This window comes from Poecilia formosa, unplaced genomic scaffold (genome assembly GCF_000485575.1).
Source record: "Poecilia formosa unplaced genomic scaffold, Poecilia_formosa-5.1.2 Scaffold125, whole genome shotgun sequence".
In the NCBI taxonomy this organism is placed as follows: Eukaryota; Metazoa; Chordata; class Actinopteri; order Cyprinodontiformes; family Poeciliidae; genus Poecilia; species Poecilia formosa.
This window is the reverse complement of record NW_006800064.1, coordinates 726,218-753,290: the sequence shown is the minus strand read 5'-3', so window position 1 is coordinate 753,290 and position 27,073 is coordinate 726,218. Positions and strand designations below refer to the sequence as shown.

At 40.0% G+C, this 27,073-nt stretch overlaps 2 protein-coding genes across 4 annotated transcripts in view; both read left to right on the top strand.

The window, feature by feature from the left end:
• Window positions 1–18,659, top strand: part of LOC103144393 (ankyrin repeat and BTB/POZ domain-containing protein BTBD11-B-like) — a 50,873-nt gene extending 32,214 nt beyond the window's left edge. The window contains exons 3-17 of the mRNA XM_016676041.1: window positions 1,258–1,462; window positions 6,240–6,392; window positions 6,624–6,789; window positions 7,427–7,516; window positions 11,136–11,237; window positions 12,844–12,937; window positions 13,171–13,306; window positions 13,713–13,933; window positions 14,038–14,216; window positions 14,898–15,003; window positions 15,498–15,600; window positions 15,804–15,885; window positions 16,186–16,254; window positions 16,393–16,506; window positions 16,641–18,659. Coding sequence (XP_016531527.1) covers window positions 1,258–1,462; window positions 6,240–6,392; window positions 6,624–6,789; window positions 7,427–7,516; window positions 11,136–11,237; window positions 12,844–12,937; window positions 13,171–13,306; window positions 13,713–13,933; window positions 14,038–14,216; window positions 14,898–15,003; window positions 15,498–15,600; window positions 15,804–15,885; window positions 16,186–16,254; window positions 16,393–16,506; window positions 16,641–16,850 — 2,030 coding nt within the window. The 3' untranslated portion in view covers window positions 16,851–18,659. The remainder of the gene's footprint in view (window positions 1–1,257; window positions 1,463–6,239; window positions 6,393–6,623; window positions 6,790–7,426; window positions 7,517–11,135; window positions 11,238–12,843; window positions 12,938–13,170; window positions 13,307–13,712; window positions 13,934–14,037; window positions 14,217–14,897; window positions 15,004–15,497; window positions 15,601–15,803; window positions 15,886–16,185; window positions 16,255–16,392; window positions 16,507–16,640) is intronic.
• Window positions 18,660–20,191: 1,532 nt separating this feature from the next.
• On the top strand, window positions 20,192–25,962 carry mlc1 (modulator of VRAC current 1). Of its 3 annotated transcripts, none has more exons than XM_016676051.1 (12): window positions 20,192–20,482; window positions 21,823–22,107; window positions 23,228–23,317; window positions 23,462–23,515; window positions 23,625–23,726; window positions 23,828–23,929; window positions 24,018–24,083; window positions 24,170–24,286; window positions 24,380–24,436; window positions 24,685–24,807; window positions 24,980–25,141; window positions 25,330–25,962. In XM_016676051.1, the coding sequence occupies exons 2-12, from the start codon at window positions 21,850–21,852 to the stop codon at window positions 25,408–25,410; spliced, it is 1,212 nt and encodes a 403-aa protein (XP_016531537.1). In that variant the 5' UTR covers window positions 20,192–20,482; window positions 21,823–21,849; the 3' UTR covers window positions 25,411–25,962. The 3 variants fall into 3 exon arrangements, with proteins under 3 accessions (XP_016531537.1, XP_007561411.1, XP_007561412.1); XM_007561349.2 differs by having other exon boundaries at window positions 20,194–20,483; window positions 21,827–22,107; XM_007561350.2 differs by having other exon boundaries at window positions 20,195–20,483; window positions 21,827–22,107; window positions 25,333–25,962.
• Window positions 25,963–27,073: the final 1,111 nt, after the last annotated feature.

The window sequence follows — 27,073 nt, the reverse complement described above, 5'->3', positions numbered from 1 at the left end:
GAACTAAAATCCTAACAGCGTCCTGACATCTTTTGAACCGTCCCATCTCCTCTACCTGTATAACAAACTCCACAGACCAGCATAAATAAGGAATGACAAGCAGCTGAGTCACCAGATCTCACAGAGCTATGTTACTCGCTGTAAAATTAAGACGGAGATGAAGCAAGGAGCTTACTTTTTTTTCTTTTTGCATGGGAAGCGCCTGTCTCTGTTCCGCTGTCTGCAGCTCACTGCATCGCAGGATGATATCCAGCACGTTCCTCTATCAGCACAGCAGCAGTCTTCCCAAAGGACGGCTCAGAGATTGACTTCATTGCATGAATGCGCCTCCCTCATTCAGGCATCCTTTTCACACTTGCCTCACACATTGTCGAGGCTAAATGGAGTCTTGGCACGCTATAAAGGGTGCAATTTTAATGCTAAACAAACCGCTTTGTCTTTTGAAATTACTGTTTTGTCCAGGCTCCTTTGCATAGGCGCAGAACCCATGCCTTGTGTCAGAGCGTCCTGAGTGATTCATCACAGTACGTGTTTTTCTAATGTATATATTTACCTTCCGTGCTTCTGAATGTTATTACATTTCCTTGGGCTGAGGGTCCGGGACAGGAAGGAGAAGCAACGGAAACCTGACTGGATTCGGCGAAATGGGATTTGAGTTGACGCTGTAATAATACAGGACATATTCAATAAGGCTGAATAACTGAGGTGCCACAGTCATCATGTTTTCATGAAAGGAATGGCCTGTGTGTGAAAGGATCCTTTAATTCGTTCCTCTCCTTCTGATGAACTTTGCTTGCTGCAGAACGACGTATCAATCTTGAATTTAGTTGGAGCAAAGCAAAACTGTGCTGAACTGAGCTTTTAACATCAAGTGTTAGTTTTTAAAGTTGAATATAAGCTTTGCAGAATATGCAGGAGATTCAGCTTAGAATAACCCCTGTTTATCTTTGAATGTTTTCATCTTATGTGGTGCTATGGCGGCTGTAATATTTTTCCAAATGTCTTCTGTACATTACAAAAGAAAAGGATGAATGTTGTCTTTCTCCACACTGTGAAATGTGGAAACTCAATTTTCCCTGAGAGATCTTGGAAGGTCAGGTGAAATGAACAAATTCTGTTCATAATGTCTTTTTAAAGGCGGTGTTTCTCAATGCCCACTTTCTTCCGTCTTATCTAATGATTGTGCTCATAAATCCCTTTCTCACTGCTCTCCTGTTTACCTGTGTTTTTTGTTTTTTGTTTTGTTTTTTTGCACAGGCGACCTGGTATCCAGAGCCATGCACCACCTTCAGCCGCTGTACATGAAGAATCACAGCAACGGGACGCCGCTTCACCACAAGAGCTGCATGATTCACTGGGCACCCGAAGCCATCTACACACTGTGCTACTTTATGCACTGCCCTCACATGGAGTGGGAAAACCCCAATGTTGAGCCGTCAAAGGTTACCTTACAAATAGAGAGGTGAGACACAAACTTGATTAAATGCAGGTTTTCTTTTCAAAACTGAAAGAAAGGTTACAGAGCAAAATAAAGGGAAACAAAGAGATTGAATTTTTCAGTATTTGTGCAACTGCCTCAAACCAAAATGGATTTTGAAACCTTTCCACATTACTGCATTGCAACCACAAACTTAAATTTATTTTATTAGCAAACTATCTGACAGACCTACACGTTATAGCACATACTTTTAATAAAAAAAAACAAACAAAACACAACTCCAAATTATTTAAACATGTTCTATTTTGAAAGAGTGGCAAAGTCTTATTAAAACGTTCAAACATTCAGATCGTCTGTTTTCAAATGCTAGTATGGTTGCAAAGCGTATCTAACCATGCAGTAACCGTGTCTGCTTATACAGTTTTACTTAATGAAAATCCGACTAAATCTTCAGAATCAAAGTTATTTTCACATTTTTCAGTTTTATAACATTTTAAAATCTGGGGATTTTAGAAGATTAAAAGACATTTTTAGACCAAAGTAAAAAAAACAACAACAACAACAAAAAACTAATAATAATAATAATAATAATAATAATAATAATAATAATAATAATAATAATAAAACGCTTGTCTTTATTTCTTTTTCTTCTTCACTGAAGTGTACTGAAGTTGCACCGTAACGTTTTATGACGTAAAGGATGGAGCTGAATGCAGGACAGTCCTATTAGAAAACCCTGTTAGAGGATGCAAAAAAGACTGATGAGGGGCAGAGTCTTAGCTTCTAGCAAGGCCCCAATCCTAAACATACTGATAGAGCTGATCAAACCTAGATTAAAGCATCTTTGTATGCTTTTATCCAGGCCCAATTCTACTGGAGAACCTGTGGCAAGAATTTATCCAGTCTGGCTGAACTTGTGCTGTTTTGCAAAGAAGTACAGGTTAAAGCTACCCACAAAAACATGGCTCTGAAGACAGGGTAGCAAAATAAAACCATACTTTCTAAATGTTAAAAAAAGAGAGAAAACATATGATTTTTTTTTTATATATAATTCACGTCATGTTCAATACATCAAATGAATGACATTCATATGATGTAATTCATTGCATCAAATGAATTGTATTTACTACTTATGTGTTTGTATTGCACACGCTGCAATTAAAACCATTGTTGCTCCACCGGCTTTCTGATAAGGCTGTTAAAATGCAGGTACTTCTGCTTTGATTTCTATTGCTTTTAAATGAACCAGTGTTAGATTCTTAGGAACTATTGTCCCAAGGCAATTATCTAAGAGAGAAACAAACAAACCCAAAATATGCAATGTTAAACTCAGACCATAAATAATATAGCATTGATTAGTTTTCAGGCTGAAAAAGACAGCTAAAATAAAATAAAAAAGGTTTACAGGCACAAAGATACAAATATAAGTTGTGAAAGATGGTTTTGCTTTTAATGAAGCAAAAACCCTTAAAAGCAGCATCACAGAACAAGCCAAAAAAAAAAAAAAAAGGAAAGCAGAAGTGTCCGGTATTGATTATTCCTTTCGAGACTTTCACCTTGCCATCCTCTTAAGGGAAGTCAAAAATATTGCCTTTTTTACTGTCCTCTGCATCAACAATAAAGAGACACTTTATGAAACCTGTGACGAAGGGTTGAAATTCCCTGCGGATGTCCAAGATTTAGTCTCTCGTCTGTCCTTTTTACCCCATATTACAGGCGCAGCTCCATCAGAGCTGGAGAGATCATTCTGCTGCAATTGTACACCTCTGCAGACGTGTCTCTTTATTGCGTTTCTGGTCCTCTGAGCTTAACTCTTAAATGGCACACCAAGGGTTTTGATCGGGACCTGGGCTTTATAAAAGTACACTGTCAATGTGCTGGGCAGAAAAAAAAAAGAGCACTCTGGGTTAGTATCGGGCTTGTCGGAGTAACTGAACCTTTGGGAGTCGTTTTTTGTTTAAATGACATCAGGATTAGGTCAGGATTTCATTGGTGTTAATTCACACCTCATTCCTCGTGTGGGAAATGGACAAAAAGAGTTCTTGTATATCTAAGAGTTTGAACACGTGAAGCAAATTTTTTGCTGATTTTATGAGGTGTTCCTTTTTGTTCCCTTCACACACTTTGTGCTCATAGTTTCCTGAACCTCTGCTGATGGTTTCCCTCAGTTAAAAACAGAGCTGACAGCTGAGCCTGAATACTCCTCCTCCGGGGCTTGAATTCAGACTTTTTCACCTGCAATGGAGCGGTTTATCAGCTAATGCGAGTCCCAGGTGTCCGGCCTATGTGTGGATTGACTCGGTTTGCTGCCTTTCCGTACATTGAATTCAACCCTTTGGAGCATGGTGTTAGAAAATAAAACACGTTTCCACAAGACATTTCCTGTTCTTATTGCTCAGAAAGCAAGACCTCAGGTTGTTTAGTCCATTGGTTTTGTTCATCTTTCTGTCGATTGTCCTCTTTCTTAATCAAGATTGAGTCACAAGGTGCATTAGCTTTGTGAGGAAAACCCAGATATTCCTCTCCCCAACCACACTCTTCAGCACATTCTGGGCGATCCCACAGTGTTCCACGACAAAAAGGCACATAAATGCACATATAAAGTCCCACCTGCGTATTCTGGTCTTCCCAGGAGTCTCCGTCAAGTTGGACATGCCTAGAAAGCCTCCACAGGCAGACACCCAGGAGGCATCCTGATTAGATGCCTGTGGCAACTCAAGAGGCTCCTATTGATGCAGAGAATCAGTAGTTCTACTCCAAGGTCCCCCCGGATGCCCCCTGGCTCTTTCTCCACCATGGCAGTCCTCACCAGTACCGCAGAGGAAGCACCAGTCTGTCTCCCATCATCATTTGTGAACAAAACAGAGAGATACTTCAACTCCTCCACTGTACACATACATAAACTTTATTCTGTACATCCCCTGCCTTTCGATGAGGCTGCTTTAAGAAAGTCTGTGAAACCAGTAAGGTCACATGGCTGAAGGTCAAACTCCTTTTGAAGTTTGTAAATGAAAGGAGTTTGCTGCTCTTAGCTTATCTTGCTCTTGATTAGCTCAGAGATGAGGAGCTAATTTTACTGACAGCTTGACGCTGAGTGTGCATCAAAGAGAGTTCAGGCATTCATTCACCCACAGTGAAGTGATATACCAGTCAATAAATCCCAGAGAAGTGGAACCCAAGTTTCCCCATTTAGTCAAGAAGATCTATAAGAAAGAAGATGACCACTGATGTGATGAGATGCATCCTCTTAAATGTCAAATTCATGCAAAGAAAATGACAGAATTGGTGTTTTAAGACTTTACCTTGAACAAACTGCTTTTTTTTTTTTTTTGCATAGTTACACATACAACAGATGACTAGCCTGGTAAAGAAATAAAAACAGCCTCTTGTTCTATGCTTTGCTTTGCACAGACGGTCTGGAGGCCTGGCCGTTGAGAAACACTTGATGGAGGCGTGAACTCTGTTGAGGTTTTAAATTTTACCCGGTCGCTAACATTTGGCCGCGGTGTACGTGGCGCGCCAGCTCAATGAAGCTCACCGGAAATTGCGTGCGCTGTGAACAACCCCAAAGGGGAGTGAGGCCACGGCGTCTTTGCCAGCAGCGAAATGTCTTACGCATTCATCTTGTTCCAACTTTAATTGCTCAACATTTGGAAGTGTGACCGACATGGAACGACTGGCTTCGTCCACCTCTTTCACTGCCATGGCCAAACTACAACTACAGGCAGAAGATGGAAATCTTCTTCGGTTAATCATCACAAGAGCTTTTCAGAAGCAGGCAGGGAGCCAAAATAAGAAGATAGTAATTTTCTTCACTTTCATAGTTAATGCATCATGCCCATTAGGAGAACAAACCCTCAGGAGTAAATGTTGGACATTTTCTGTTACGACTGGCATTTAAGAACTGGGTTTTCTAATTTATAAAGGCCACTATATGCATTAAGACAAACTTTACACCTTCACTTGCTGCCTTTCCAGTATGAGCCTGAGACAACAAATTGAGAAGCATTCACCGGTGACCTTGTTCAGCATGTGTACATTTTGGCTGTTTATTTAAAACAAAAAGGTCGAGATGATTTGGAATAAATCTGAGAATTATTTGGGTTTTGGGGCCACAGAGACTTTGCCTTATCCAGCCCAGACTGTGGTTTTCTTCTGTGCTGTAGTATGGCTTTAAATGTCTGCCACACTCTCTCAAGCTTTTCAGCGAAAGCCCTTATGTCTGGATGAACTGTGTGATGGATTCCTCCCGCTCCTGTGCGAGTGCCACTGTATGTTTAAGAAAATATCACTGCACCTTCAGTTTACCTCCAGCAGGCACTGGGATCTCATAAATAATGTATGTTAACACGCAGCAACTCCATGCATCATGTTTGCAAAGAGCCCCATAAAAGTGATAAGGAAAGAAATGATAATGTGTGATGGATGGCTTCCCACGAATGTTATAGTTTCAAGATGTATTTCAGTGCCATAGAGAGACGGTCTGTCTATGGCACTGTTGTGCTTAAGTATATATATCTATATATACCTGCTCCAGCGTAGATGTTTCTTTTAATTGCAAAATATTTATGTTACATGGTGACATCTGAGTTATATTTGCTCACATCCAACATATCTTCGGTTTCTGCAGAGAGTTCATCCTCTCCTTAAGCATCCACTGCACCAGGCAAAATATCTCATGCAAAAATTCTGTGTGAGGCAGATTTTCCTGGTCAGAGCTGAGGTACAAATAGTTCTCAGTCTGACTGAAGTTCACTCCTTCTGTGATGTTCAGAATATGTGCTTCTCTCTCCCCCTACAGGCCGTTCATGGTGCTGCCGCCTCTCATGGAGTGGGTGCGAGTGGCCGTGGCCCACACTGAGCACAGGCGGAGCTTCTCGGTGGACAGCGACGATGTTCGGCAGGCCGCCAGGCTGCTTCTGCCCGGAGTGGACTGTGAGCCGCGCCAGCTCCGGTAGGGCAGAGAAAACTGTCCCTGCCTTCAGGCTTCAGAGTGTGTGTTGCAAATAACCCCGCAATCTAACCGCTTCTTATACAATTGTAATTTCCCCCTTTTCATTTTGAAGGTAAAAAGAAAAAAGAAATGTCATTGGGTGTTTTGGGACAAAATGTCACATTTAAGGAGACAGTAGTCATACCCCTAAGCTTGCGCTAATAATCTGTGTGGGTGTGCTTTGCCCTTCAGAACGGATGATTGCTTCTGTGCCTCAAGGAAACTAGATGCTGCCTCTGCTGAGGCAAAGTTCCTGCAGGACTTGGGCTTCCGTATGCTCAGCTGTGGACGCACAGACCTGGTAAAGCAGGCAGTCAACCTGCTCGGGCCAGATGGAATCAACAGCATGAATGAGCAGGTTAGGGACACAGTCAACATATTTAATAATGCATAGCCTAGTGTATCTGCACCCAAATGCACACACACACACATACGCACGCACACACACAGCCTGTGGAAGGACATGTTTTGTTGGCTTTGTAAACTGCGGCTGCCTCACCCTGTGAGAAAAAAGCAGCAGCACGTATTAAATCTTCTTCTGGCTTGTTTTTTTCCTGCAGCTCTCCTGCCAAGCCACTCTGCATTATATCATGACTACTGACCTGCTGGGCAGTAAATCATCTGGGGAATACTGCAAGTGAAACTCCAGAGTTTCCATGAGAAAACTTAACACGCTGTCAAGGGCTTAAACTTTTCAAAACAAGAATCTTGAACTCCAGGTTCACTGGGACTGGCCTTCCACTGTAGACGGCCCTGAGGAAATATTGATGCATTTGATATTGAGTGGATGCAAGTAAAAAAAAAAAAAAAATCAACGAGCCTGGAGGTTTTAAGGATTTAAGCTTAGGACAGGCAACAGTTTGACTATGTGCTTTTTTTTTCCTTTAGAAAATGTGTGGTAAGGTTTGATCTTCCCACATAAATATAGCAGGAGAATTTAATATTTATAGGAATCATGGCTCATGTAGTCTTCCTGTGTGTCATTGCTTGTGTAGGGGATGACCCCGCTGATGTACGCTTGCGTTCGTGGAGACGAGGCCATGGTACAGATGCTACTGGACGCAGGGGCTGACATTAACAGTGAGGTAAGTGCTTAAAAACAGAAAAAATACCACCAAATGATTCAGGTTTTACAAATTGAAGTCAGCACTTTAAAAAAAACCAAAAAAAAAAACGACTCACCTACAAATTAGAGATGTCTCAATCAGAATGTTTTTGTGCTGATCCAAGCCAGTTAGGAAAAAATCTTTGTAATAATTATGCTTGAAAACTCACTGGATCCAAAGTGCAGTAAAATAACACTAAATGTCATCAGCGTTACATTAATACGGTGATTGTGTCCCACCAATGATGCTCCAGACTCTGCAGTTTTGATGTTTTTCGACAGCAACAAATACGGCTGCCTCTCAGTAAATTTCAATATCATGAAAAATATGAATTGAGTTCAGTTGATTAATTTTTATTAAAGATAATATTGAGTTGGGGCAGGAAGGGAGGAAGTATCCCTGAAAACCGCCCCACTGCCCCCACCCCCAGAGTATATAATGCATAGTCTGATTATGGTTTTACTTTTTGAATTGATATGACTCATCATTCATTTCACTTAGAACATGCTCCATGGTTTGACTTATTCAAGGAAAGACAATATAGAAAAAGAAAGAAAGAAAAAAAAAAACTTCTTTGTGCTGGCTCACAAAGCTTGCGCTTCGCTTTGCTTCATAAAATTTAATGCCTTGTGTTTCAGCTGCTCTCTGCTCATCTCTCCCCCCACAGAGACACACAGTGCAGAGCAGGAGACATCACACCAACAGGCAGAGCAGCAGCAGCAGCTGATAAAGTGAACACTTTGTAAAGGACGACAGAAATAAGTTACGAGGAAAGCTCAGATTTGTCCAATAAACAAAGTAATAAGGGTGGCCTACAAGCCTTGTCAGTCATGCACAGCAAAATACCCAAGGATTGTTTTTTAAAATACTGCCCATGCAGATTTGTTCACGTGTGCTATTGGACCAATATGAAAATCACAAACACAGACTCTCTTACTGATGACTTAGAAAGGCTTGGACTGGATTTTCAAGTGCGAAATACTTTGATTAATGTGTTAGATTTATTGACTTAACCATGAAAATGCCAAGAAAAGACCTGTGAAGAATTGTATTAATTTCATAGCTGAAAAATAATTACTACTACTACTACTACTACTACTACTACTAATAATAATAATAATAATAATAATAATACTGTATTGTTAAATTAGGAGAAAACTAAACATGCTGTCCCTCATCTCCTCATGTTCTTTCCCATTTGTTGTCGCGTCTCATGAATCACAACTTCACTCAAACGGTCAATGAAACCCGCTGTGAGCATTAAGAGTGGGGACTGAGACTGTGAGGCTGACTGTGGAGTCACGTTTTTTTTTTTGTTTTTTTTTACTCTGTCAGGGCAGCAAAGGATAATCTGCATTTGTAAAAGAAATTTGTCAGAGTGATCAGAGACTCCAGGTAAAATTCTTTGACTTGTTCATCCATTTAAAGCCTCGTGATTTTGATCTTTGCAGCATTTTCACATCCCATTTGCCAGACTTGCTTCGCAGCCAGTTGCATTTAGTACAACTTATAAATTTCATCCATTTATATTTTACCACTAACGGCTGATCAAAGCTAGTGTGATTTACCAACAGTTTATTCAAACAGACTAGAATTTGCTGTGAATTTCTAATAGACTCAAGTCGATCTAAGAAGGACTCCTACTAATGATTAGGCATCATTGACACTGGGAAGACTAATAGCCAGCCTGAATATCACCATATCAATGCTTAGATCCCCAATTGCTTGGAAAGGTACAAATAGGTACAAGCTATTAAACATAGTCATAAAGCTGGCAGTTAAAGACCGAACATGTATTAAGCTTCCCGCTGTGCCTGTCTTTTGAAGCCGACTGCCCCAGTTTGCTGTCCCACGTGCCTCATAGGTTTTTGTGCTCTTGCCATCAGTTCCAATAGGCACTTCTGGGCAAACAGTGATGTGGGTAGTACAGTAACATCAAAACAATAAAGCATTCTCACTGACTTGTGTAACTAGGCCGACGACCACACAGCAATAACTGCTGTCTTAATGAAATCGTATGTGATGTATTAAAGAGCTGTATCGATCTTCTGAGGATGTGTAAAAGTTAATGATTGTTATTATGTCTGAGCATGATGTAACTACAGCTTGAGAGTTAATTGGTTGAACTTGTGCAGTGTAATCGTGTGGATAATTGCTTCGTGAACAGAGGAAAGAATGAATTGTTATCAGGAATAATGTAATTCAGAGAAAGACTGTCGGTGTTGTGTACCTCCAGATTGCACTTTGGGAAGTCCCATTAATGTGCAGAATAGCTGCTGTGTCACTGGTTTAACTGAGGGTTAGTAAAGTAGAGTTGGGAAAAACCTCCAGTGAGAAATTCATGGAGGCTTTTTCTTCCCGACACAATGGAACATACGAATTTCCATCATATTTTATTTTTTATTTTTTGGGAAAAATCTTCAATTATTCTCCCAATTAAACCTGGTTCTTTCTAGATTTCAAGGTGTGAATCATAAATACATATGTATTTTAACTCGGTACTAAATCCACAGCATGCAAATAAAATTGTGTGTATCCATGAAAACAAACAGAATTTTCACTGTCATAAATACATTTAGCATCCTCTTAACAAAGTCTGACACTATTGACTGTCTCCACTAAAGATCCACATTCTTTGCGATAACAACCAGTTGCACAGCTTGCTTATTTATTTTGTAAGGACAATACCTCACACAGATATTAAAAGATAAAAGGACATAGCATCTGGTTAGATGGAAAAACTAAAAAAATCTCAGAAATATTACATAATGTTGTCAGCAAATAATTTTGATAAGAATCCTACAGCCCATTTATCTTATTGTTTTGTTTGCAACAGCAGCAAAACGTATTTAAAATGAAACAACTGTACTCCTTTTTTATATAATTTGTGTTAAAGAAATTGTAGTCTTTTGCAGCTAACACAGCATGTGTTGTGTTAGACCAATATATTATTATGTGTGTATATTTTCTTACTTGAAACTGAAATGACATACAAAATTAGACCGCCATCATATAAAAGTTCAACGATATCAAGTGTTGTAGTCCAGCACTTCTTGCTACAGCTTTTTACAGTGCCAAAACCTTGTGCCACAAAACTGTGATTTGGTGAAATATTGAATTGGCTTTTTGTTTTTCAGGATTCTTGAGTGTGAGATTGTCCTAGTGTATGAACTTAGCTCATGACTTTTCACCCATGTTCTGATAATGGTGTAAATCGCTGAAATTTCCACGCTTTCCTTTGGTCGGCCTTTCAAAAGAGATGAATTTAGAGGCCCAGCACCTAAACTAACAACAGATCAGAGTGAAACCACTTGAACAAGGCCTGACGTCACAAATCAGTCGATTGTGCTCATTAGAAAGTGAACACGAAGGGCACGCTGTCCTCTACAGCCTCGGGGTTTCTGCTTAATTGCTCATGTTTCTCCTGTGAAGCTTCCTGTCTCCCCTCTGTCCTCCCTGCCGCTGCTTGTCTTGTGTTCTGTTGTCCATGAAGTAGTTTTAATGGCTCCGTATCTCTCCCCTCCATTCCTTCCCATCCCCCTCCATCCCCTAACCCCTTCTGCCTGTCCATCCCACCCTCCTTGTGTCCCTTCCCCAGGTGCCAAACACAGTGCACAAGCACCCCTCAGTCTTTCCCGAAACACGGCAGGCGACGCCCCTCACTTTCGCTGTGTTACATGGACATGTGCCTGTGGTGCAGGTAGTGACACATTCATCTGCGACTCTTTCATCGTGGACCGTTTGTTGTGCTTCAGCATCTGATTGGTCACTGCTGTCATTTCTGCCATCGAATTCTCTCAAAATGTTCAATATTCAAACATTCGAGTGCTGTCTGTGTAATTTAAAACCGAAAGCCTTTTAAATTTTAAAAAAAGGACATTTAAAAAAAGTCACTCGAATCCAGAAGTTCCTGCTACAAGTTTGAACTTTTACACAAATGGTTTCAGGCTGTATTTAGGAAATGGAAAGTGGAAACTCAGCAGCCTAATTAGTATTGAACTCGTTTAACTAATTCACTTTGCCCTAAGTAGACTGTCAGTTGGATTAAGGCATCATTAAATTGGAATGGAAATTATTCCAGGCGTGTGTAATTTGGTGTTTGAGTGCATGAAATAAAGGGAACAATGAAATTTGAAAGGTTATTTCTTAGTGAAGTCCTGAAGTGTACAACTAGATAGAAAAAGACTGAAGGTTCAGTTTTATAAGACGGCCTTACATTTTCCATCAATACTTTTATATTTTCCTTATAAACTGAAACTTTCAGAGTTATAGTTCCCAGATGTATATTTATTTGTAAATGTCAATTTTTTTCAACCGGTGTAAAAAATGTCAGCCTGTGTTTCAGGAGCTGAAAAAACAAACAAACCCTGTCTTCTTACATTATAATACATTTTCCAGGCTTAGTTCATCAGAACAGAAACAGTTTAAGCGTGATTGGTCTTCACTCAGGAAGTTTAAAAAAAGCATAAGAGTCTGATAATCACAGTACAAATAAACTGTAGTGTAAAAGCCTCTGAGAGCATCAGTAAGACCAAGGCTGCAGGCCCATGGTAACTCTAGAGGAGCTGCAGAAACCCATAATTCAGGTGGGAAAATCATTTCACAGGATAACTATTTGTTGTTCCACAAAGCTGGACTTTTTTTTTTAATGGGACAGTAATAAGATATGTTGAGATTTCTGGGAAGATGGATGGAGCTAAAAACAGGTAAACTATTGGAGGTAACCTGTTAGAAACTGCTAAATACTTGAGACTGATATTCAACAAAACGGTAACAGTAAGAGCTAGACTGGGATTGTTTAGCTCAAAGCATACAGAGTGCATAGACAAGTCAAAGTTCAGACCTAAATGTAACTTTGAATTTGTGGCAGGATTTGGTATTTGATGCTGTCCATCCAATATTAATGGGATTTAGCTACTTTGCAAATAAGAGTCAATAAATAGTTCACTGTCCGGATTTCTAAAGCTGGTAGAGATATACGCCATAAAGTCTTTCTGCTGTGATTGCAAGTGGTTCTGCATTGATTTAAGAAGGGTGAAAACAAATGCACTCTTTTCAGATTTTCACGTCAAAAAAAAAAAAAAGACAGAAAGTGAAACCCATTCATCTGTTTCCTTCCACTCTTTAGCGCGGTTTTTTTTTTTTTTTCTCATAAAAAATTATAAAATGCATTTAAACTTGTGGGTGTAAAATTAAAAAAAAAAAGTCAAACTCTGAAAAAGTAACCGTCTGATTCCTGCCACCCAATCTATTTATTTTTTTCTTTTGCATCCCCATCATTTTCATGCCTGTGTGTCCGCCTGCAGCTGCTGCTGGATGCCAAAGCTAACGTGGAGGGCTCCCTGCAGGACGGGATGGAGAACTACACAGAGACCCCGCTGCAGCTGGCAGCCGCTGCAGGTACAAGCACACAGGCTCTCTCTCTCAAACCCATCTCCAGATGCTGTTCCCAGCAGGAGGCCGTCTACATGCAGCCCAACACAACACCTGACTGTCAGTGTGGTCACTGGCAGAGCTCCCTCGTTAGAGGATAATTTGATCTAGAGGCAGGGAGAAAAATAATGACTTTCTATTTCTCTTTCTTGTAAAATGTTGTGTGTGCTGTGACTCAATTGGTGGTTGTTCATGTGCAGGCAACTTTGAGCTGGTGAGCTTGCTGCTGGAGCGCGGTGCCGACCCCATGGTGGGAACCATGTACCGTAACGGGATTTCTACTGCGCCGCAGGGAGACATGAACTCCTACAGCCTGGCTGCAGCTCACGGGCACAGGTAGCCGACACATGTCCATGTTCAGTCAGCAGGCAGCTATGTACTGGCTTTGCTCAGTTCATGCTTTGTTCAGAATGTAATCTGGATTATGCACAGAATAAAGATAGCATATCCCAATAAGTCAAATTGCTCATTTCGTGATATGATTTGAGTTTTTTATAAATTAATTTGCATTGATTTTGTTGTCATTCCTCTCCAAAGAGTTTTATTTTGGTGAGCAGTGACTGTAATGTACTTTTAAAAGCATCCATTTTATCTTCTTGCATTGTTTGTAATATAAACAGAGCAGGTAAAAAAAAAATCCTCCCTAACGCAGTTAATCAAGTCTTGAAGTGTGTGTCGACCATTCAGATATAACTTCAGTTTTTGTGTTTTGTTTTTTTGTTGTTGTTGTTTTTGCTTCCAGAAATGTGTTTCGTAGGTTGTTATCTCACACGGATAAAGGAAAAGGTGATGTATTGTCCTTGGAAGAGATTCTGGCTGAAGGTTCAGAGCTAGAAAGCAGAAGTTCATCTCAGGTTGACCTCATCCGAAGTGGAAAGGCCAAACTTAAAGCTCTAAAAGAAGCCATGTACCACAGTGCCGAGCATGGGCACGTCGACATCACCATAGATATTCGGAGCCTTGGTAGGTTTCTGTTCATACCATTTTTTTTTTGTGCAGCATGCAGCATATACACCATCTTTGTGCAGAAACTTTCGTGGTTTACGTTTTTCTGAACTGGTTCTCAGGCGTCCCGTGGACATTACACACTTGGGTCGAGTCTCTGCGTACATGTTTCCAGCAGCACCGCCGACCTCTGATCCAGGGTCTTTTGAAAGAGTTCAGCTGCATTGAGGAAGAGGAGTACACAGAGGAGCTCATCACACATGGTCTGCCTCTGATGTTTCAGATCCTCAGAGCCAGCAAGGTACTTCAAGAGTTGATGATTTCCGGAATACATTAGGTTTCAGGGTTATCCAATGGCAATTCTTTTTTTCTCCATACGATGTTGTTTTTATTTGAATATGTCAGCACCGTTGTCTGATTTTTGAGAAATTTCTTCTCATATGAAACACAATCTATAGTAAATTGTATTTTCTGGTTGCAACTTGGCAAAATGTGTAAAGGTTCAAGGGCTCTCAATACCCAAAGCGCTCCGTCCTTTTGTCTGTCCGAGCTCGTGGTTGTTGGAGTTTTTGCCTGGTAATAAATGCTTGTTGCTGTCTCCAGTGAGCATGAGCAGACTGTCTATGCATGCAGGTTCTGTAGTGTAGCTGACCGTTCCACGCACACAACCACATTAAAAACACAAATCCTAATGCCTAAGTGGAAATTTGTGCAGGACTGAAAAAGGCTGGGTGGTTTTTCCAGTGCTCTTCTTTCTCAAGCGCTTGCATTTGCCCGAGGTGTCGCTCTGTTTTTCATTACAGTAACGTGGGTGTTAGAAATAGGTCTGATATTCATCTAGTTCTTACCAAAGATATGATGTAACTGTGACCATGAGGCTTAATGAACAGTCTGCTCGAACATAGAGAGAGATGTACAAGTTAAAGTCGCCTCCCTGTGCGGTGGGCTAACCTCTTTTGTCAATCTGCTTATGTGTCGCCAGAATGAAGTGATTAGCCAGCAGCTGTCTGCAATCTTCACTCAGTGCTATGGTCCTTATCCCATCCCCAAACTGACAGAGATCAAGAGGAAACAGACATCACGACTGGGTAAACATCTCTCTTAAGCAGTTTTATTATTTAAAGAGGGCTTTTTATGCAACATTGTATTTTTTACTTTTATTTTTTCACATTTTTGTATTTCCTTTTGGGTCTTTAGCGCTTCAAGAAATATTCCAAGCGCTATAAATCACACCCAGCTGCTTTATGGCAATAACTAAATGTTTTTTTTTTTTTGGTATCTGGAAAATGAGCCGCTTCAAAAGCCTCCTGACTTTTAAGTCACAATTGGTCAGCACTGCCCCTCCCCAGCGACCCCAGCAGAGCTTGAGCGCCATTGGTTTCAGCTGGTTTTACTGCTGTATGCGCTGTACAATGGCTGCGACTGTAAATCACATAACACCACCTAGTGCTCTAGACTAGAACAGAAATGTTGATTTAAATCTTCCCTGACGGGTATTGTATCTACTTGATTTTTTTTTTTCTCAAACTGATAATAATAATAATAATAATAATAATAACATTTATGTTTACGTGTTCTTCAGATCCTCACTTCCTGAACAATAAGGAGATGTCTGATGTGACCTTTTTGGTTGAGGGGAAACCCTTTTATGCCCACAAAGTTCTGCTCTTCACAGCATCCAACAGGTACTATTACTCTTTTCAGTCTTGCTATTTTCAGATCAGATCGTTCTAAAGGCAAGAACTCTGTGTGGTTCAGCCTCGCTTTAAACAAACAAAGAAAAAAAAATGCAAATTTGCTATTTTGTGAATCAAAACCAATGCTGCATGTATCAAGCTCATATTTCAAAGCTCTAATTTTGCTGTGTTTTTACTCTTTTTTTTTCAAGATTTAAAACTCTTCTAGCAAACAGACCCTGTGGCGAAAATACTTGCATTGAAATCAGCAACGTCAAATATCATATCTTCCAGGTATGTAAATACTAACCTTAAAAGTGTTCCTATGTATGTGCGATGTATAGTAATAAAACCTCCGCAGTGAAAATTTTACATATTAAGATAAATTTATGCATGCTTCCTCACTAAGATTTAGACGAATGCCCCTTAGCCGGCTGTGTGTGTATAGATGTGATGATGCTGCACACACAAAAAAACAACCCTTTTCAAATAATCTCAGATTTACACCTCCGATGTCAATATCCTTGGTATTTATCCTGCTATCTATATACTTACGCTTTGTGTTTGTTCTGAATGTAACTGTGTGTCTGGCAGCTGGTAATGCAGTATCTTTACTTCGGAGGAACAGACGCTCTGCACATCAGGAGCACAGATATTATGGAGGTTAGATGAACAATAAATCTTTGACCGCTACCCTGTAATGTACTATGAGAAATTCCACTCCCTCAGCTGCTAAACTTTTCAAGCGAAAATCAATTTAGGTAGCATTAATCAGTTTTAATGTCACTGGCTTCTTCCCAGCTGTTGTCTGCAGCCAAGTTCTTCCAGCTGGAAGCTCTACAGAGGCACTGTGAGATTATCTGCTCCAAGAACATTAACACTGAAACCTGTGTTGAGCTCTACAATCACACAAAGGTGAAAAAAGAGGTTATTTAAAAAGCATGCAATTTAAAACACACCATTTCAAGAATTTTAATGCTTGGAGGAATATTCCTGTCTAAGATAAGCAGTAAATATGATTAAAATTAGGCACTCTTTTCTCATTTCAGTTTCTTGATGCTCCAGACTTGGCGTCCTACATAGAAGGCTTCTTCCTGAAGAACATGGTCATGCTGATTGAGCTGGAGCCGTTCAAACAGCTGCTTTATGACACTCCTCCTGAAAGCCCTGGCAGCGACATCCTGCAGGCCTTGGAGAAAACCCTAGCCATCCGCATCCAGTCCATCCACTTGTCTTCCTCCAAAGGATCGATTGTCTGAACTGTTGTATAGGGATTTCTTTTTTATTTTTATTTTTTATCAAAAATTAAAAACAAATATTTTAATTTAAAGTAGCATTCTTTTTTTTTAGCCTAAAATGTAATGCTCACCCTCAAAGCCCGAAACAGAACAAAACATCTTCCTGTGCTCACGCTGAATATATTTTTGCACAAATATCGTTTCCTCCTGCTTCCGTGCTTCTCCTCAAGGTCAAATTTTCTCTCTGCACAGTTTAAACCTGCATGCTCAAGTCTTTCCTCTTTGCTATTGAATTGACTTGAGGCACAAAGCAGGGACTCTATGAAGTTGTCCAGCACTATCTAACAGATGAAGTGCATTCCATAGTAAAAAAAAATCATTTGCACCTCAAAGATGATAGTTACACACTCTTTCCATTGGCTGGAAATGTTAATACACAAGCAGAGAGGAAAGATTTGAGTACAGACTTTAGATATGTGCAGGGAGAAAGTTTGAACGCGAGCTCGGGGAAGCAAAATGGAGGAGGGAAGCTCTGGATACGACTGCAGAAATATAATACGGCTGAGCAAAGCATATTTGCAAGCGAGCGCTAGCTTTTGAGTTTGAGAGAAGAATTTTGGGGGCAAGCATTGCAACATCAGACTGATCATGAGGAATTTTACTCTTACATTTAAAATACATTAACTTATTTTGGAAGAACTTCTTTTCAACAAGACCTCCTGATTTTTTTTATTTTTATTTTTTAACCCAAAAGCAGGGATTATTGAGAACGAAACGATCAGACACAAAATAAACCATCTCTGTGAGGGAGATCATTTCCTGTTAAAAAAGGAAATCTGGAAATCACAGATCTACCGTGTTGTGATCTTTCTTCTTCATTACTTGCTAACATGCTTCTTGTTATCTTAGCACAGATGGTAAAAAATAAACAAAAGAGAAAATCTGTTTGTATTGTTGATATATGTCTACTAACACCACTGTCATATTATGTAGTAAACCTCCACTTGCCAATAGCAAATCAAACACACTTATGGCTCAGTAAGCAATTTCTACATAATGTGATAAGCCATCAGAATATCCCTGAATATGAGGACGATTCACTGCCTCATTTTGTGATTGTTTGCTGAATTACTACAACCTGTACAAAGAGGATCATTTGTATATTTGTGAGTCAGATCTGTGCAGATTACTCTGTAAAGCCAAACAAACTGAGCAAAAGACAAAAACCAATGAAAAGACTGAAGAAACGGAACTTATGAAAGAGGGAATTTTATTTCCTCAACAGCTTTGTAAATTTTGTTGATAAAACAGAGATATTGATAATGTAAGTTAATGTATATAGTCACAGATTTTTTTTCTCATGTGTCTTTACTGTTTTACATTGCTGTAAAAAAAAGAGAAATTTGTTCATCTTATGAAGATTAATGTTTAAGTGTTGCATGTTGGAACCTAAGGAGCTGCTTTCACATTTGGGAATTGTCTTTTGTCATTAGCGTGGGTCACTATTAATGTGTCGCAGTGGAAAAATGTCTTTGTTATGTTCCGAGAGGCTGCAGGGATGTTTATTTGAACATTATGCTACAGGGTGTTTTTTTTTTTTCTTTCTTCCTCCCGGAGAATTTGCTTTTAACTTTATCTGGTGTGGCTCTTTATCTTTAATTCTGTTTGAAGAGCAGTTTTGAGGGCAGCCCTGTTGTTTTTTTTGTTCTCTGCAGCAAAAGGTCAGATCTCAGCTGGTGGTAGGTTTAATGTGAGATCCAGCAGTGTTCATGGCAGTAGGGTCCAAATAGCCTGAAATCTGTGACAAAAATAAAGACGTAAAACACTTCACTAACAGCATTCTCTTTTTTGGGAGCCCCTAAATGAACAGAGCATTATTGAAACCTCATAAACAACGTTAGCCCGGAGACTTTAACCATTCATATTTGCTGACTTAAAGAGATCTAATCAACTTGAAAATTAATTTGCTAATAGAGTTTTCTGTTATATAGAAGTGATAAATAAAATTGGTATCAATCAAAAGTTGAGTCTACAGCTCTGAGTTTTAAGGAATTCAAATTTCAGAGCTGGATTTGGGTCCATCGCCTTCTCACCTCAACCAGAATATAAAAGAGATTAAAGCCTTTCTTGTTGGCTGTTGATGGGGAACTCGTTGGCTTTCCTGGACGGTGACATACTTTGGAAGTTGGACATAAAAATAAAAGTTAGCATTGTTGCTACCAAAGGCCAGGCAAGGTGTATTGCTGGCTTGGGGATTCTGTTTCCATGTGTGAGTCTCAAAACTGAGCTGCCTTTGTAACCCAAAAGTAAATTACTTCAAACTTTCCACACTAATTAATGCAGTTATTAAGGATAGGGTGAAGGAAATTGTGAAAACAACTATTCAACTGTCCTCTATACACGGTGCATCAATTTTTTTTTTCTTTTTTGAAAGCAGCAGATCTGCTTGAGACTGTGAAAAGTTGAACCCATTAGATACCAACTTCAGCATTTGCCAGTGTGACAGTATCGTCAACCACAGTCTAAAATGCTGGATTCATTTCCCTCTATGATTTTGAACTCACTTGTTTATGCTTTTTTTTAATTATTATTATTATAAATATTATTTCACTGACTGCATTAGTATTCGAATGCCGGATTGTTTCCATCAGCCAGTTTCACAGATCCCTTCCAATGTTTCTGGAGACTGTTGCAAAGTGCATGTCTCCCTTTGAGTGTGTGTGCGCGGTGTTTGTAATTGAGGGACAGTTGTTAAGGCGTCACCATGGTTGCAGCTGGTTGAGAACAATATGAAGCTGGGAATGCTGCGCCGCACTAAAGAGTGACTGGAATCCTGGGGCGCAGCATCCAGGGACATGTCCACACGTAGACACAATTAACATTCACTCAAAGCGCGTCCTCACTGGCGGGGTTTTATTCCTAAATTTCATTTTTACGATGAGGGGAAAAAGGATCCATCATTGTATTAGTTCCGCCAGACGGGAGAGCATGTGACGAAGCCGTGGAAATGTCTCTGCTGCCGCTTTTCTAAAGCGCTGCTGGGCATCTTAATTTACCGAGCTGTGAACTGTGAGTGAAGCACTTAAGCAACACCGGGGGAAGTTGTGACTGAAAAGTAATGCAAGAGGACAACTGCAAACTGTCCCCAAAGAGATTTCTCTGAAACTCTTATTTTGCTGATGTGAAAACATTCGGAGTTGTTCGGGTCTGAAGGCCCCATTGTTCAGTTTTCTAAGTGGGCTGCCGTGCGCATATTTGAGTGTGTATTTGTGTGCAGGAGCAAAGAGGAGGAGGGATAAAATAGGGGTGTCTGCCCTACTAACTCTGCCCCCAGCGCGAGCCCCTTCATCCTCCCCCTTGTTGTCATGCACAAGCGCTCTCCCTCTGGCACAAAGTAGGCTGGCAACACAACAGCCATGTGTTTTAGCTCCGCGCTTTGAAGGGCACCAAAAACTTTTCAGAACTGGTTCTGAGAAGCATTGCAGAGAGAGAGAGAGAGAGAGAGAGAGAGAGCAGAGAAACAGGGAGTGAACTTAAAGAAGGAGTAAATCTGTGTGGGAGGAAGATGAGGCAGGAAAGGCCAGAGAGATAAATAAGCCGCGTTTTATGTGATGTTTTGATAGAAGACACTTCAGCTGGAGGAATTCACAACAGGTAAGCATAAAGAGAGAAATATTTTGTCATCCTTGTCTTAACATAAAAGCAGGGATGTTGTTTGTCTAGTTTTCAATAATTTATCGTGTGCCGAAAGTTAGTGTATTTAGCATTTTATGTACTTTTTTTTTCTTTTTTTCTTTCTGAAATTCAATGCTGGAATGCTTCAAGTAAAAACTACATCTGACCGTGAAAAAGTCTAGAGTTACTTACATGAGGATGTGCACTGCCTTTCGAAGGTAGTTGTATCCCTTGAACTTGTTTTGATATTTTACAACTATTAACCTGAATCTATCTTATTGGGAAACTATGCCACAGGCTTATGCAAAGTATTACATTTTTATAAAGTGGAAGCTTAAAAACACATAGAAAACAGTTGTTTCTCTGTATTCAGTCTTTTCCAGTCCAATATCCCTAAATTAAGTGATTTAGACTAATTGCCTCATTCAGCTATTATGTAAAGGCCTCGGTGCTTTAATTGTTACAGGAAATTTGTGGACAAGCAGTAGGATGAAGGCCAGGGAACAAAACAAATAGCTCAGGGAACAACATTAACACAAGCTCTGAATATCCACCGATCCTTGTCTAAAAATGTATAGATATGGCACAATTGCAAATTTGCTAAGACATAGTTCTCTACCTAATCTAACAGGCCAGACAAGAAGAGATTAAATCAAAGAAACATTAAAGAGTGACTCTGGAGGAACTGCAGAAGTCCAGAGTTCAGATAATGCAATCTGTTTACAGAACATCTATAAATCTCGCTTTATTTAAAATGTAATGTTTTAGAAAACAAACAGAACTTCATCCTGAAGATACCGACTCAACTTTAGCACAAAGCGGAGGCAAAATCATGCCATGGTGATGCTTTTAACTGGGACAGGAAAGCTGGTTTGAAATTATGGGAATGTATATGGGACTAAATATAAGTTCATCCAGGATGTTGTGAAGGGGGATGCATCAGGACGATGACCCCAAACATACAGCTAATGCCTCAACGGTGCGGTTTAAAATAAAGCATTTCTATGCATTAGAACAGCCCAGACAAAAATCCAATTAAGAACCCCTCTCGGGTTTTTAACATCTTCAAATCTAACTAAGCTTGACCCGTTTTCCAATGAAGACTCAGCAAAGAGGATTGGCTATCTAAATTTACACCACACTTTTCAGATTCATAGTTCTTGAAAAGCATTTTTCCCTTTTACCTCAAAACTATGCCACGTTCAGTGGTGGAAACGCGGCCAAGTACATAAACGCTAAAGAGATGTGATGTGGCGACTTTTGCAGGACACTCTGAGTTGCAGTTGTTTTGTTTTTCACTGTTTTCCGCTCTCGCCCCAAAGTTGGTCGACAGCTCCTTCGAAAGATGCAGCGTGAAGACCTGTCTGCCAGAGAAGAGTTCACCTACAGCCGCACGTCCACACTGGAGAGGAGCAACGGGACACTGGGGCGGAGGGGCGACAGGAGTCTGGAGAGAAGGCCAGACCGGGGGGAGAGGGAGAGGCCGGAGCGTGACAGCTATACAGTGGACGTGAGGGCCAGTGACCTGCAGCTGGCCCAGCCGGAGCCTCTAAAGCATCCCTGCTTCAGCTACAGGGCCTGGCTCTACAGTGTCCTCATAGGGGTGAGAGGAGACGTAGTCAGGAAAGGAGGGAAAGAGGAGCACAATGAAGAGTTTGCCAGTCCAGTCCAAATCACAACAGCTTATAAAGTTGGGACTGAGTTATTCCGTTAAGGAGTGAACATCCCAGTTTATGAGTTTTGAGTGAAATTTGGCAACAAAATTCTTGTTTTGTGCTTCTACTTTACAAGTGAGGAAACGTGGTCAATAATAAATGAAGTAAGTTGTCTCTTGGCCGGGATCTCAGGTTCAGGGTTATTTTAATCTCTCCAAGTTAGCTTTTATGTTTTAAGGATTTCTAAGGAATCTTTTATCTGAAAATAAATTTGAAGTGCTGGTCAGAAGTTTAAACACACGCATCATCATTGCCTAATGTCGTTTTACATTAGGGCTTCTAATGATACATTTTAACACCATTTTTCTCAAAGTGAAATGATAAATAAAAATAAATAAATGATATTTGATAAATGATAAATAAAATAAAACAGAATCATCCTAGATGAGTTTCATAACCAAGAATTAATACAACCATTTGAATTCATTGTAGATTTTCTCCAATCCCTCATAGAATCTGTTTTGGAGCTTGAACAATAATCCTTTAAAGAACCCTCAGCATTTTGCAGATGGACAGTACAAGTTTGCCTCTTAAGTTAAGCTTTTGGTGAGTCTTCAATTCAACTTTACTGAAAAGTTGGATGCCAGGAAATCAGTCGGTTTAAACAAACTCTACTGCTTCTGCCTAAGAATCTGGTATGTACTGTGTCAGCACGATACCCGAAGCTTGTCGATGCTCGAAAAAGTCTGCAATCCAACAAACTGCAACTTGCTAAGGGAATTTTAACATAATACTTTAACTCTTAGCCGAACATCAAAGCTGTATGCATATTTTTGAGACTGTATTCACCTTAAACGTAAATGTACACATGCAATTCTTAATTTTGTATTTTATCTTTGTTTATTGAAGTTATTGGCTATAATTTCACCCTGAAGATCCAAATGAATAATTCAAAACATCAATCACATTTCTATCATATTGCTATGTTGACTGGTACAATATTGATCTGTGAATGCATATATGTATATATGTATGCCCCTCTATGTGTATGTGTTTATAAATCTCCAGGGGAGTCTGCTTATCACATCTGGTTTCTCCCTGTACCTGGGAAATGTCTTTCCTGTTGCCATGGACTACTTGCGCTGTGCTGCAGGCTCGGTGAGTGGCCATCACGGACTCTGTCACCTTTATTGAGTTTATTAACACCGTTTCAATGTTTCAATGAGGCATTTTTTATGGCAAAATGCCTTATCTTCATTTTTAAAATGATCTCCGTTGGTATAATTTGCTTAATCCTCACAGGGTATCCCTGCAGCAATAGCAAGCTTTGCTATTGCCAAGAAACGACGTGTTGCAGTGAGTGAAGGCTGAATGCACAAGAGCTACGACTTTTCATTTAAAAAGATATAACTTAGATCTTTTTTAAAAATTGCAACAATATCAGTTTTTTTTACTGCGGATGCAGGTGTCAGACTTCCAGGTGGTCTACGTGTCGACATTTGCCGTGACGACCACCTGCCTTGTCTGGTTTGGCTGCAAACTGGTCTTGAATCCTTCTGCTGTCAATGTAAATCCATCCTCAGTGTTGTTGTTTCTAAAGAACATTTTTCTCGTCTTTGCCAGCATTTGTATTTCCGTCCCTTTTCACACTCCTCTTCCTGTCCTAAGATAAACTTTAACCTGATCTTGATGATCGTGCTGGAGGTGTTGATGGCCACCACCGTCATACTGTCGGCCCGCTCTGCAGACGACTGCTGCTGCCACAGAAAGGTGTGACTGATTGCTTTTGTTCTTTTCCTGCATAATACTGAGCCCTCTTCTTTGTTGCCTCCGCCCTAACCCCCTCTCAATCTTAAAGTCCTATGACAGACCTGTGGTGGTAAAACCTGCGGTGTTCCCCACTCGACTCCTTAAAGCATATTCTGTGAGTATAGTTTTCACTTTTGCTGCAAATGACGTTGCATTTCATTTACTGGCTGTAGTTTAATTACTAAAAAACGGTTATCACAGGTTATTGAAGTGATTGTGGGAATCTCTGCCGTGTTCGGAGGGATTATCGCCCTCAACATGGACGCTCTGCTTCCTGGTCCATACTTGTCTGTCACATTTTTCTGGATCCTTGTAGCTGTAGGTTTTCTAGCCCTTTTGCACTGACACAAATTAAAGCTCATTTTAAAGAAAGCCAGATGTGGATTAATGCTTGTTTCTTGTCCTTTGCAGTGTTTTCCAAGTGCAATCGCCAGTCATGTTGTGTCAGAATATCCCAACAAATGCCTGGTGAGTACAAAACAAAGGTTTCCAGAATAAAAACAGTATTTTGATCAGTTAAACTATTTTTTATAATCTGACATTAATTTAAATTCCAAAACTTTCAGTTTTCACAATTCTGTGCTATTTTCTCCAGACTATCATCATGTTGGAGGTTGTGATTGGTTTACACTTCTGGTCTGCCTCCTCTTATTTCCTATGCTTTTCACTTTTTTTTTGTCGCATTTCCTGTGTTTTTGCTCTTTGTGTCGTCTCAGGTGGAGGTGCTGATTGCCATCAGCAGCGTGACGTCTCCCCTCCTCTTTTCAGCCTCGGGTTTTCTTTCTAGCAGCGTGATCAGTTTTATTGATATTTTTCTGCATGACGTGCCTACAGCCAAGGTGAACTTAACTGAGAAATGTGCAGAGCTAGAACGCGGCAGTCCTGAACTCACAGTGACCGTGAAACAAATTAGCGAAGGTTTGAAAAGCAGCTTGAGAAACTTTATAAAATCATCTGGGGGTTTTTTTGCGTGTGTGTGTCTGTGTGTGTGTGTGTGTGTGTGTCTCCCAGCAATCCTATGACATCCTGCTGTTGATTCTGATGGTGCTGCTGCTGGTGCAGGCAGTACTTACTTCAGCCACTGTGGTGCACTGTGCAACATACAAGAGTCGACTCCGCTTGGGGGCTCCAGAGTGTGAGGACAGCTTACAGACTGCGACTCATTACCATGAGGTATGAGAGGCTGTGGACACAAAAGGCCAAAGGTCACATCCAGTTTTATTTCTGTTTCTTTTTAACAGCTGTAAATTTTCCTCCTGACAGTTAACTGACAATCTACATGAAGTCAACGTGATTAATGAAGAGTTTTTCATTTCATTCTTTTAACTTCTGTGCTTCTCCTTTGTGTTTTGATGCATCAGCAGCAAACACCCAATGGGACGCTGCAGGATTACGACAAAGACAGAGCCTGGAAGGCGGTTTTGGTCCAAATGGCCCAGTGAGAAATCTCGTCTTGTCTACAGAGGTTTGCCTTGCAGAAGGAAAAATCAGAGAAGGGAACTATGAAGAAAACCCCATAAGAATGAGAAAAACAAAAGAAATGAACCAGAAAAGCGGAGCTGAAAATAAAGAACGAAAGACTAATAAGAAAGTCTTTAAAAGCTTTGTTGTTCTTCTTTTTCATTTGCATAAAGATGTTGTGGGCATTCGTCTTTTCGGTTTAGGGATTTTTTTCTGTACCATTAATTAATTGTAACTATTTCTAGAAAGTATTTTATCACAAATTTTAAAAAACGTTATTGTTAAGAATGTATAACAGTCAACCGAGGCAGTAATCAGCAAGTGGTTCTGTGGCTTGAGTCCACAAACAACTCATCATTAGACATTTGAAATTACACTTTGATGCATACAATAACTTTTTTTTTCCTCAGTTGAAAGAATGATTTCAAAAGTTGTTCTCTAATGTGATACATATATTTATAAAGATGTTTACTGATTTCCTTATTTAGAATAATGACTCATAATATATCCTAGCAGATTTTGTTCTTCTTTGTCCTTGTGGTTTGAGATGTTGCAACTTTTTTATTACAAAGTAGCTGATGTGTTATTGCGGGCACAACGATGTGATGCACAGAGAAAGGGCTGAGATGATTTTTTCAAATAAAACTTGTTTGGAAATTATTGAGGTAATTTGGTGCCAGTTTAATCATTCTGTTATGACTAAATGTCTGCACATGCCCTCAATGCCCACATTACACACACTTGAGATTAATGTGCCTTTAGACCATTTAGGGAAGCTCAGATGATGACATCATGTATTTCTAAGCATCTAATTAAGCTGCACAGAAACACACACCTGTGGATGTATTTTAATGTAAGACTTCAAACACACTGCTACCCTGAGTGACATCATGAAAAAAATCTAAAGAGATCAGCTAAGATGTGAGGAAGAGAGTTATCGAGAAACAATTGAACTTCCTCCTCTGTAATTGCTAAAACTACAGGTGGACTACAATTCCGAAACAACAGCATAGAAAAGCTGCACTTTTGTTCACAACTTCTCCTTTTGGACACTGATTGGCCCAGTAAAAATTCTACCAGAGGAATCCAAGGGGATGGGAGAAAGCCTGGAATGAATCGAGCAGAATTGAGCAGGAAGGCAATGGCCAGTCTAGAACTGCACCAACGCGGGCTGAAAGTCTGCTAGGTAAGGCAGAATCCATTCTTATGAACATAAACTGTCAGTTTGAAGTTTATTGCAGTTTAACATTAAGGCCTCTTTGGAGACATTTCCTGTGGACTGATGAAACTACAGGAAAGTGTTTGGCTATAATGATCATTTTTACATTTTTGGAAAAAAAAAAAGGGTAAAACTAGCAAAACCTGAGAGCACCATTTCATCTGTGAAGTGTGGCGGTGGCTGCATCATGTCGTGTTGTGTGAGTGTTCTGCTGCAGGAAGGACTGGTGCGCTTGTCAAAACAGATGACATCATAAGGAAGCAAAGGGTGGAGTAATACTGAAGCAACATTTCAAGGCGTAGGCCATTGTTTGTCAAGACATTGTTCTGCTCACAGAGCTAACTCTGATCGAAAAAGCATTTGAGCTAGCTTTTACAGATTTCTTCTGGGGTTTTTGTTGTTGTTCTTCTTCTTCTTTTTGGGTT

Excerpts from the sequence above, each read along its gene's own strand:
- mlc1 (XM_016676051.1), top strand. The coding sequence starts at position 21,850 with ATGCAGCGTGAAGACCTGTCTGCCAGAGAAGAGTTCACCTACAGCCGC. Across the intron at positions 23,318-23,461 it reads TGCGCTGTGCTGCAGGCTCG|GGTATCCCTGCAGCAATAGC; the intron begins GTGAGTGGCCAT and ends TAATCCTCACAG. Across the intron at positions 24,808-24,979 it reads ATGACGTGCCTACAGCCAAG|CAATCCTATGACATCCTGCT; the intron begins GTGAACTTAACT and ends TGTGTCTCCCAG.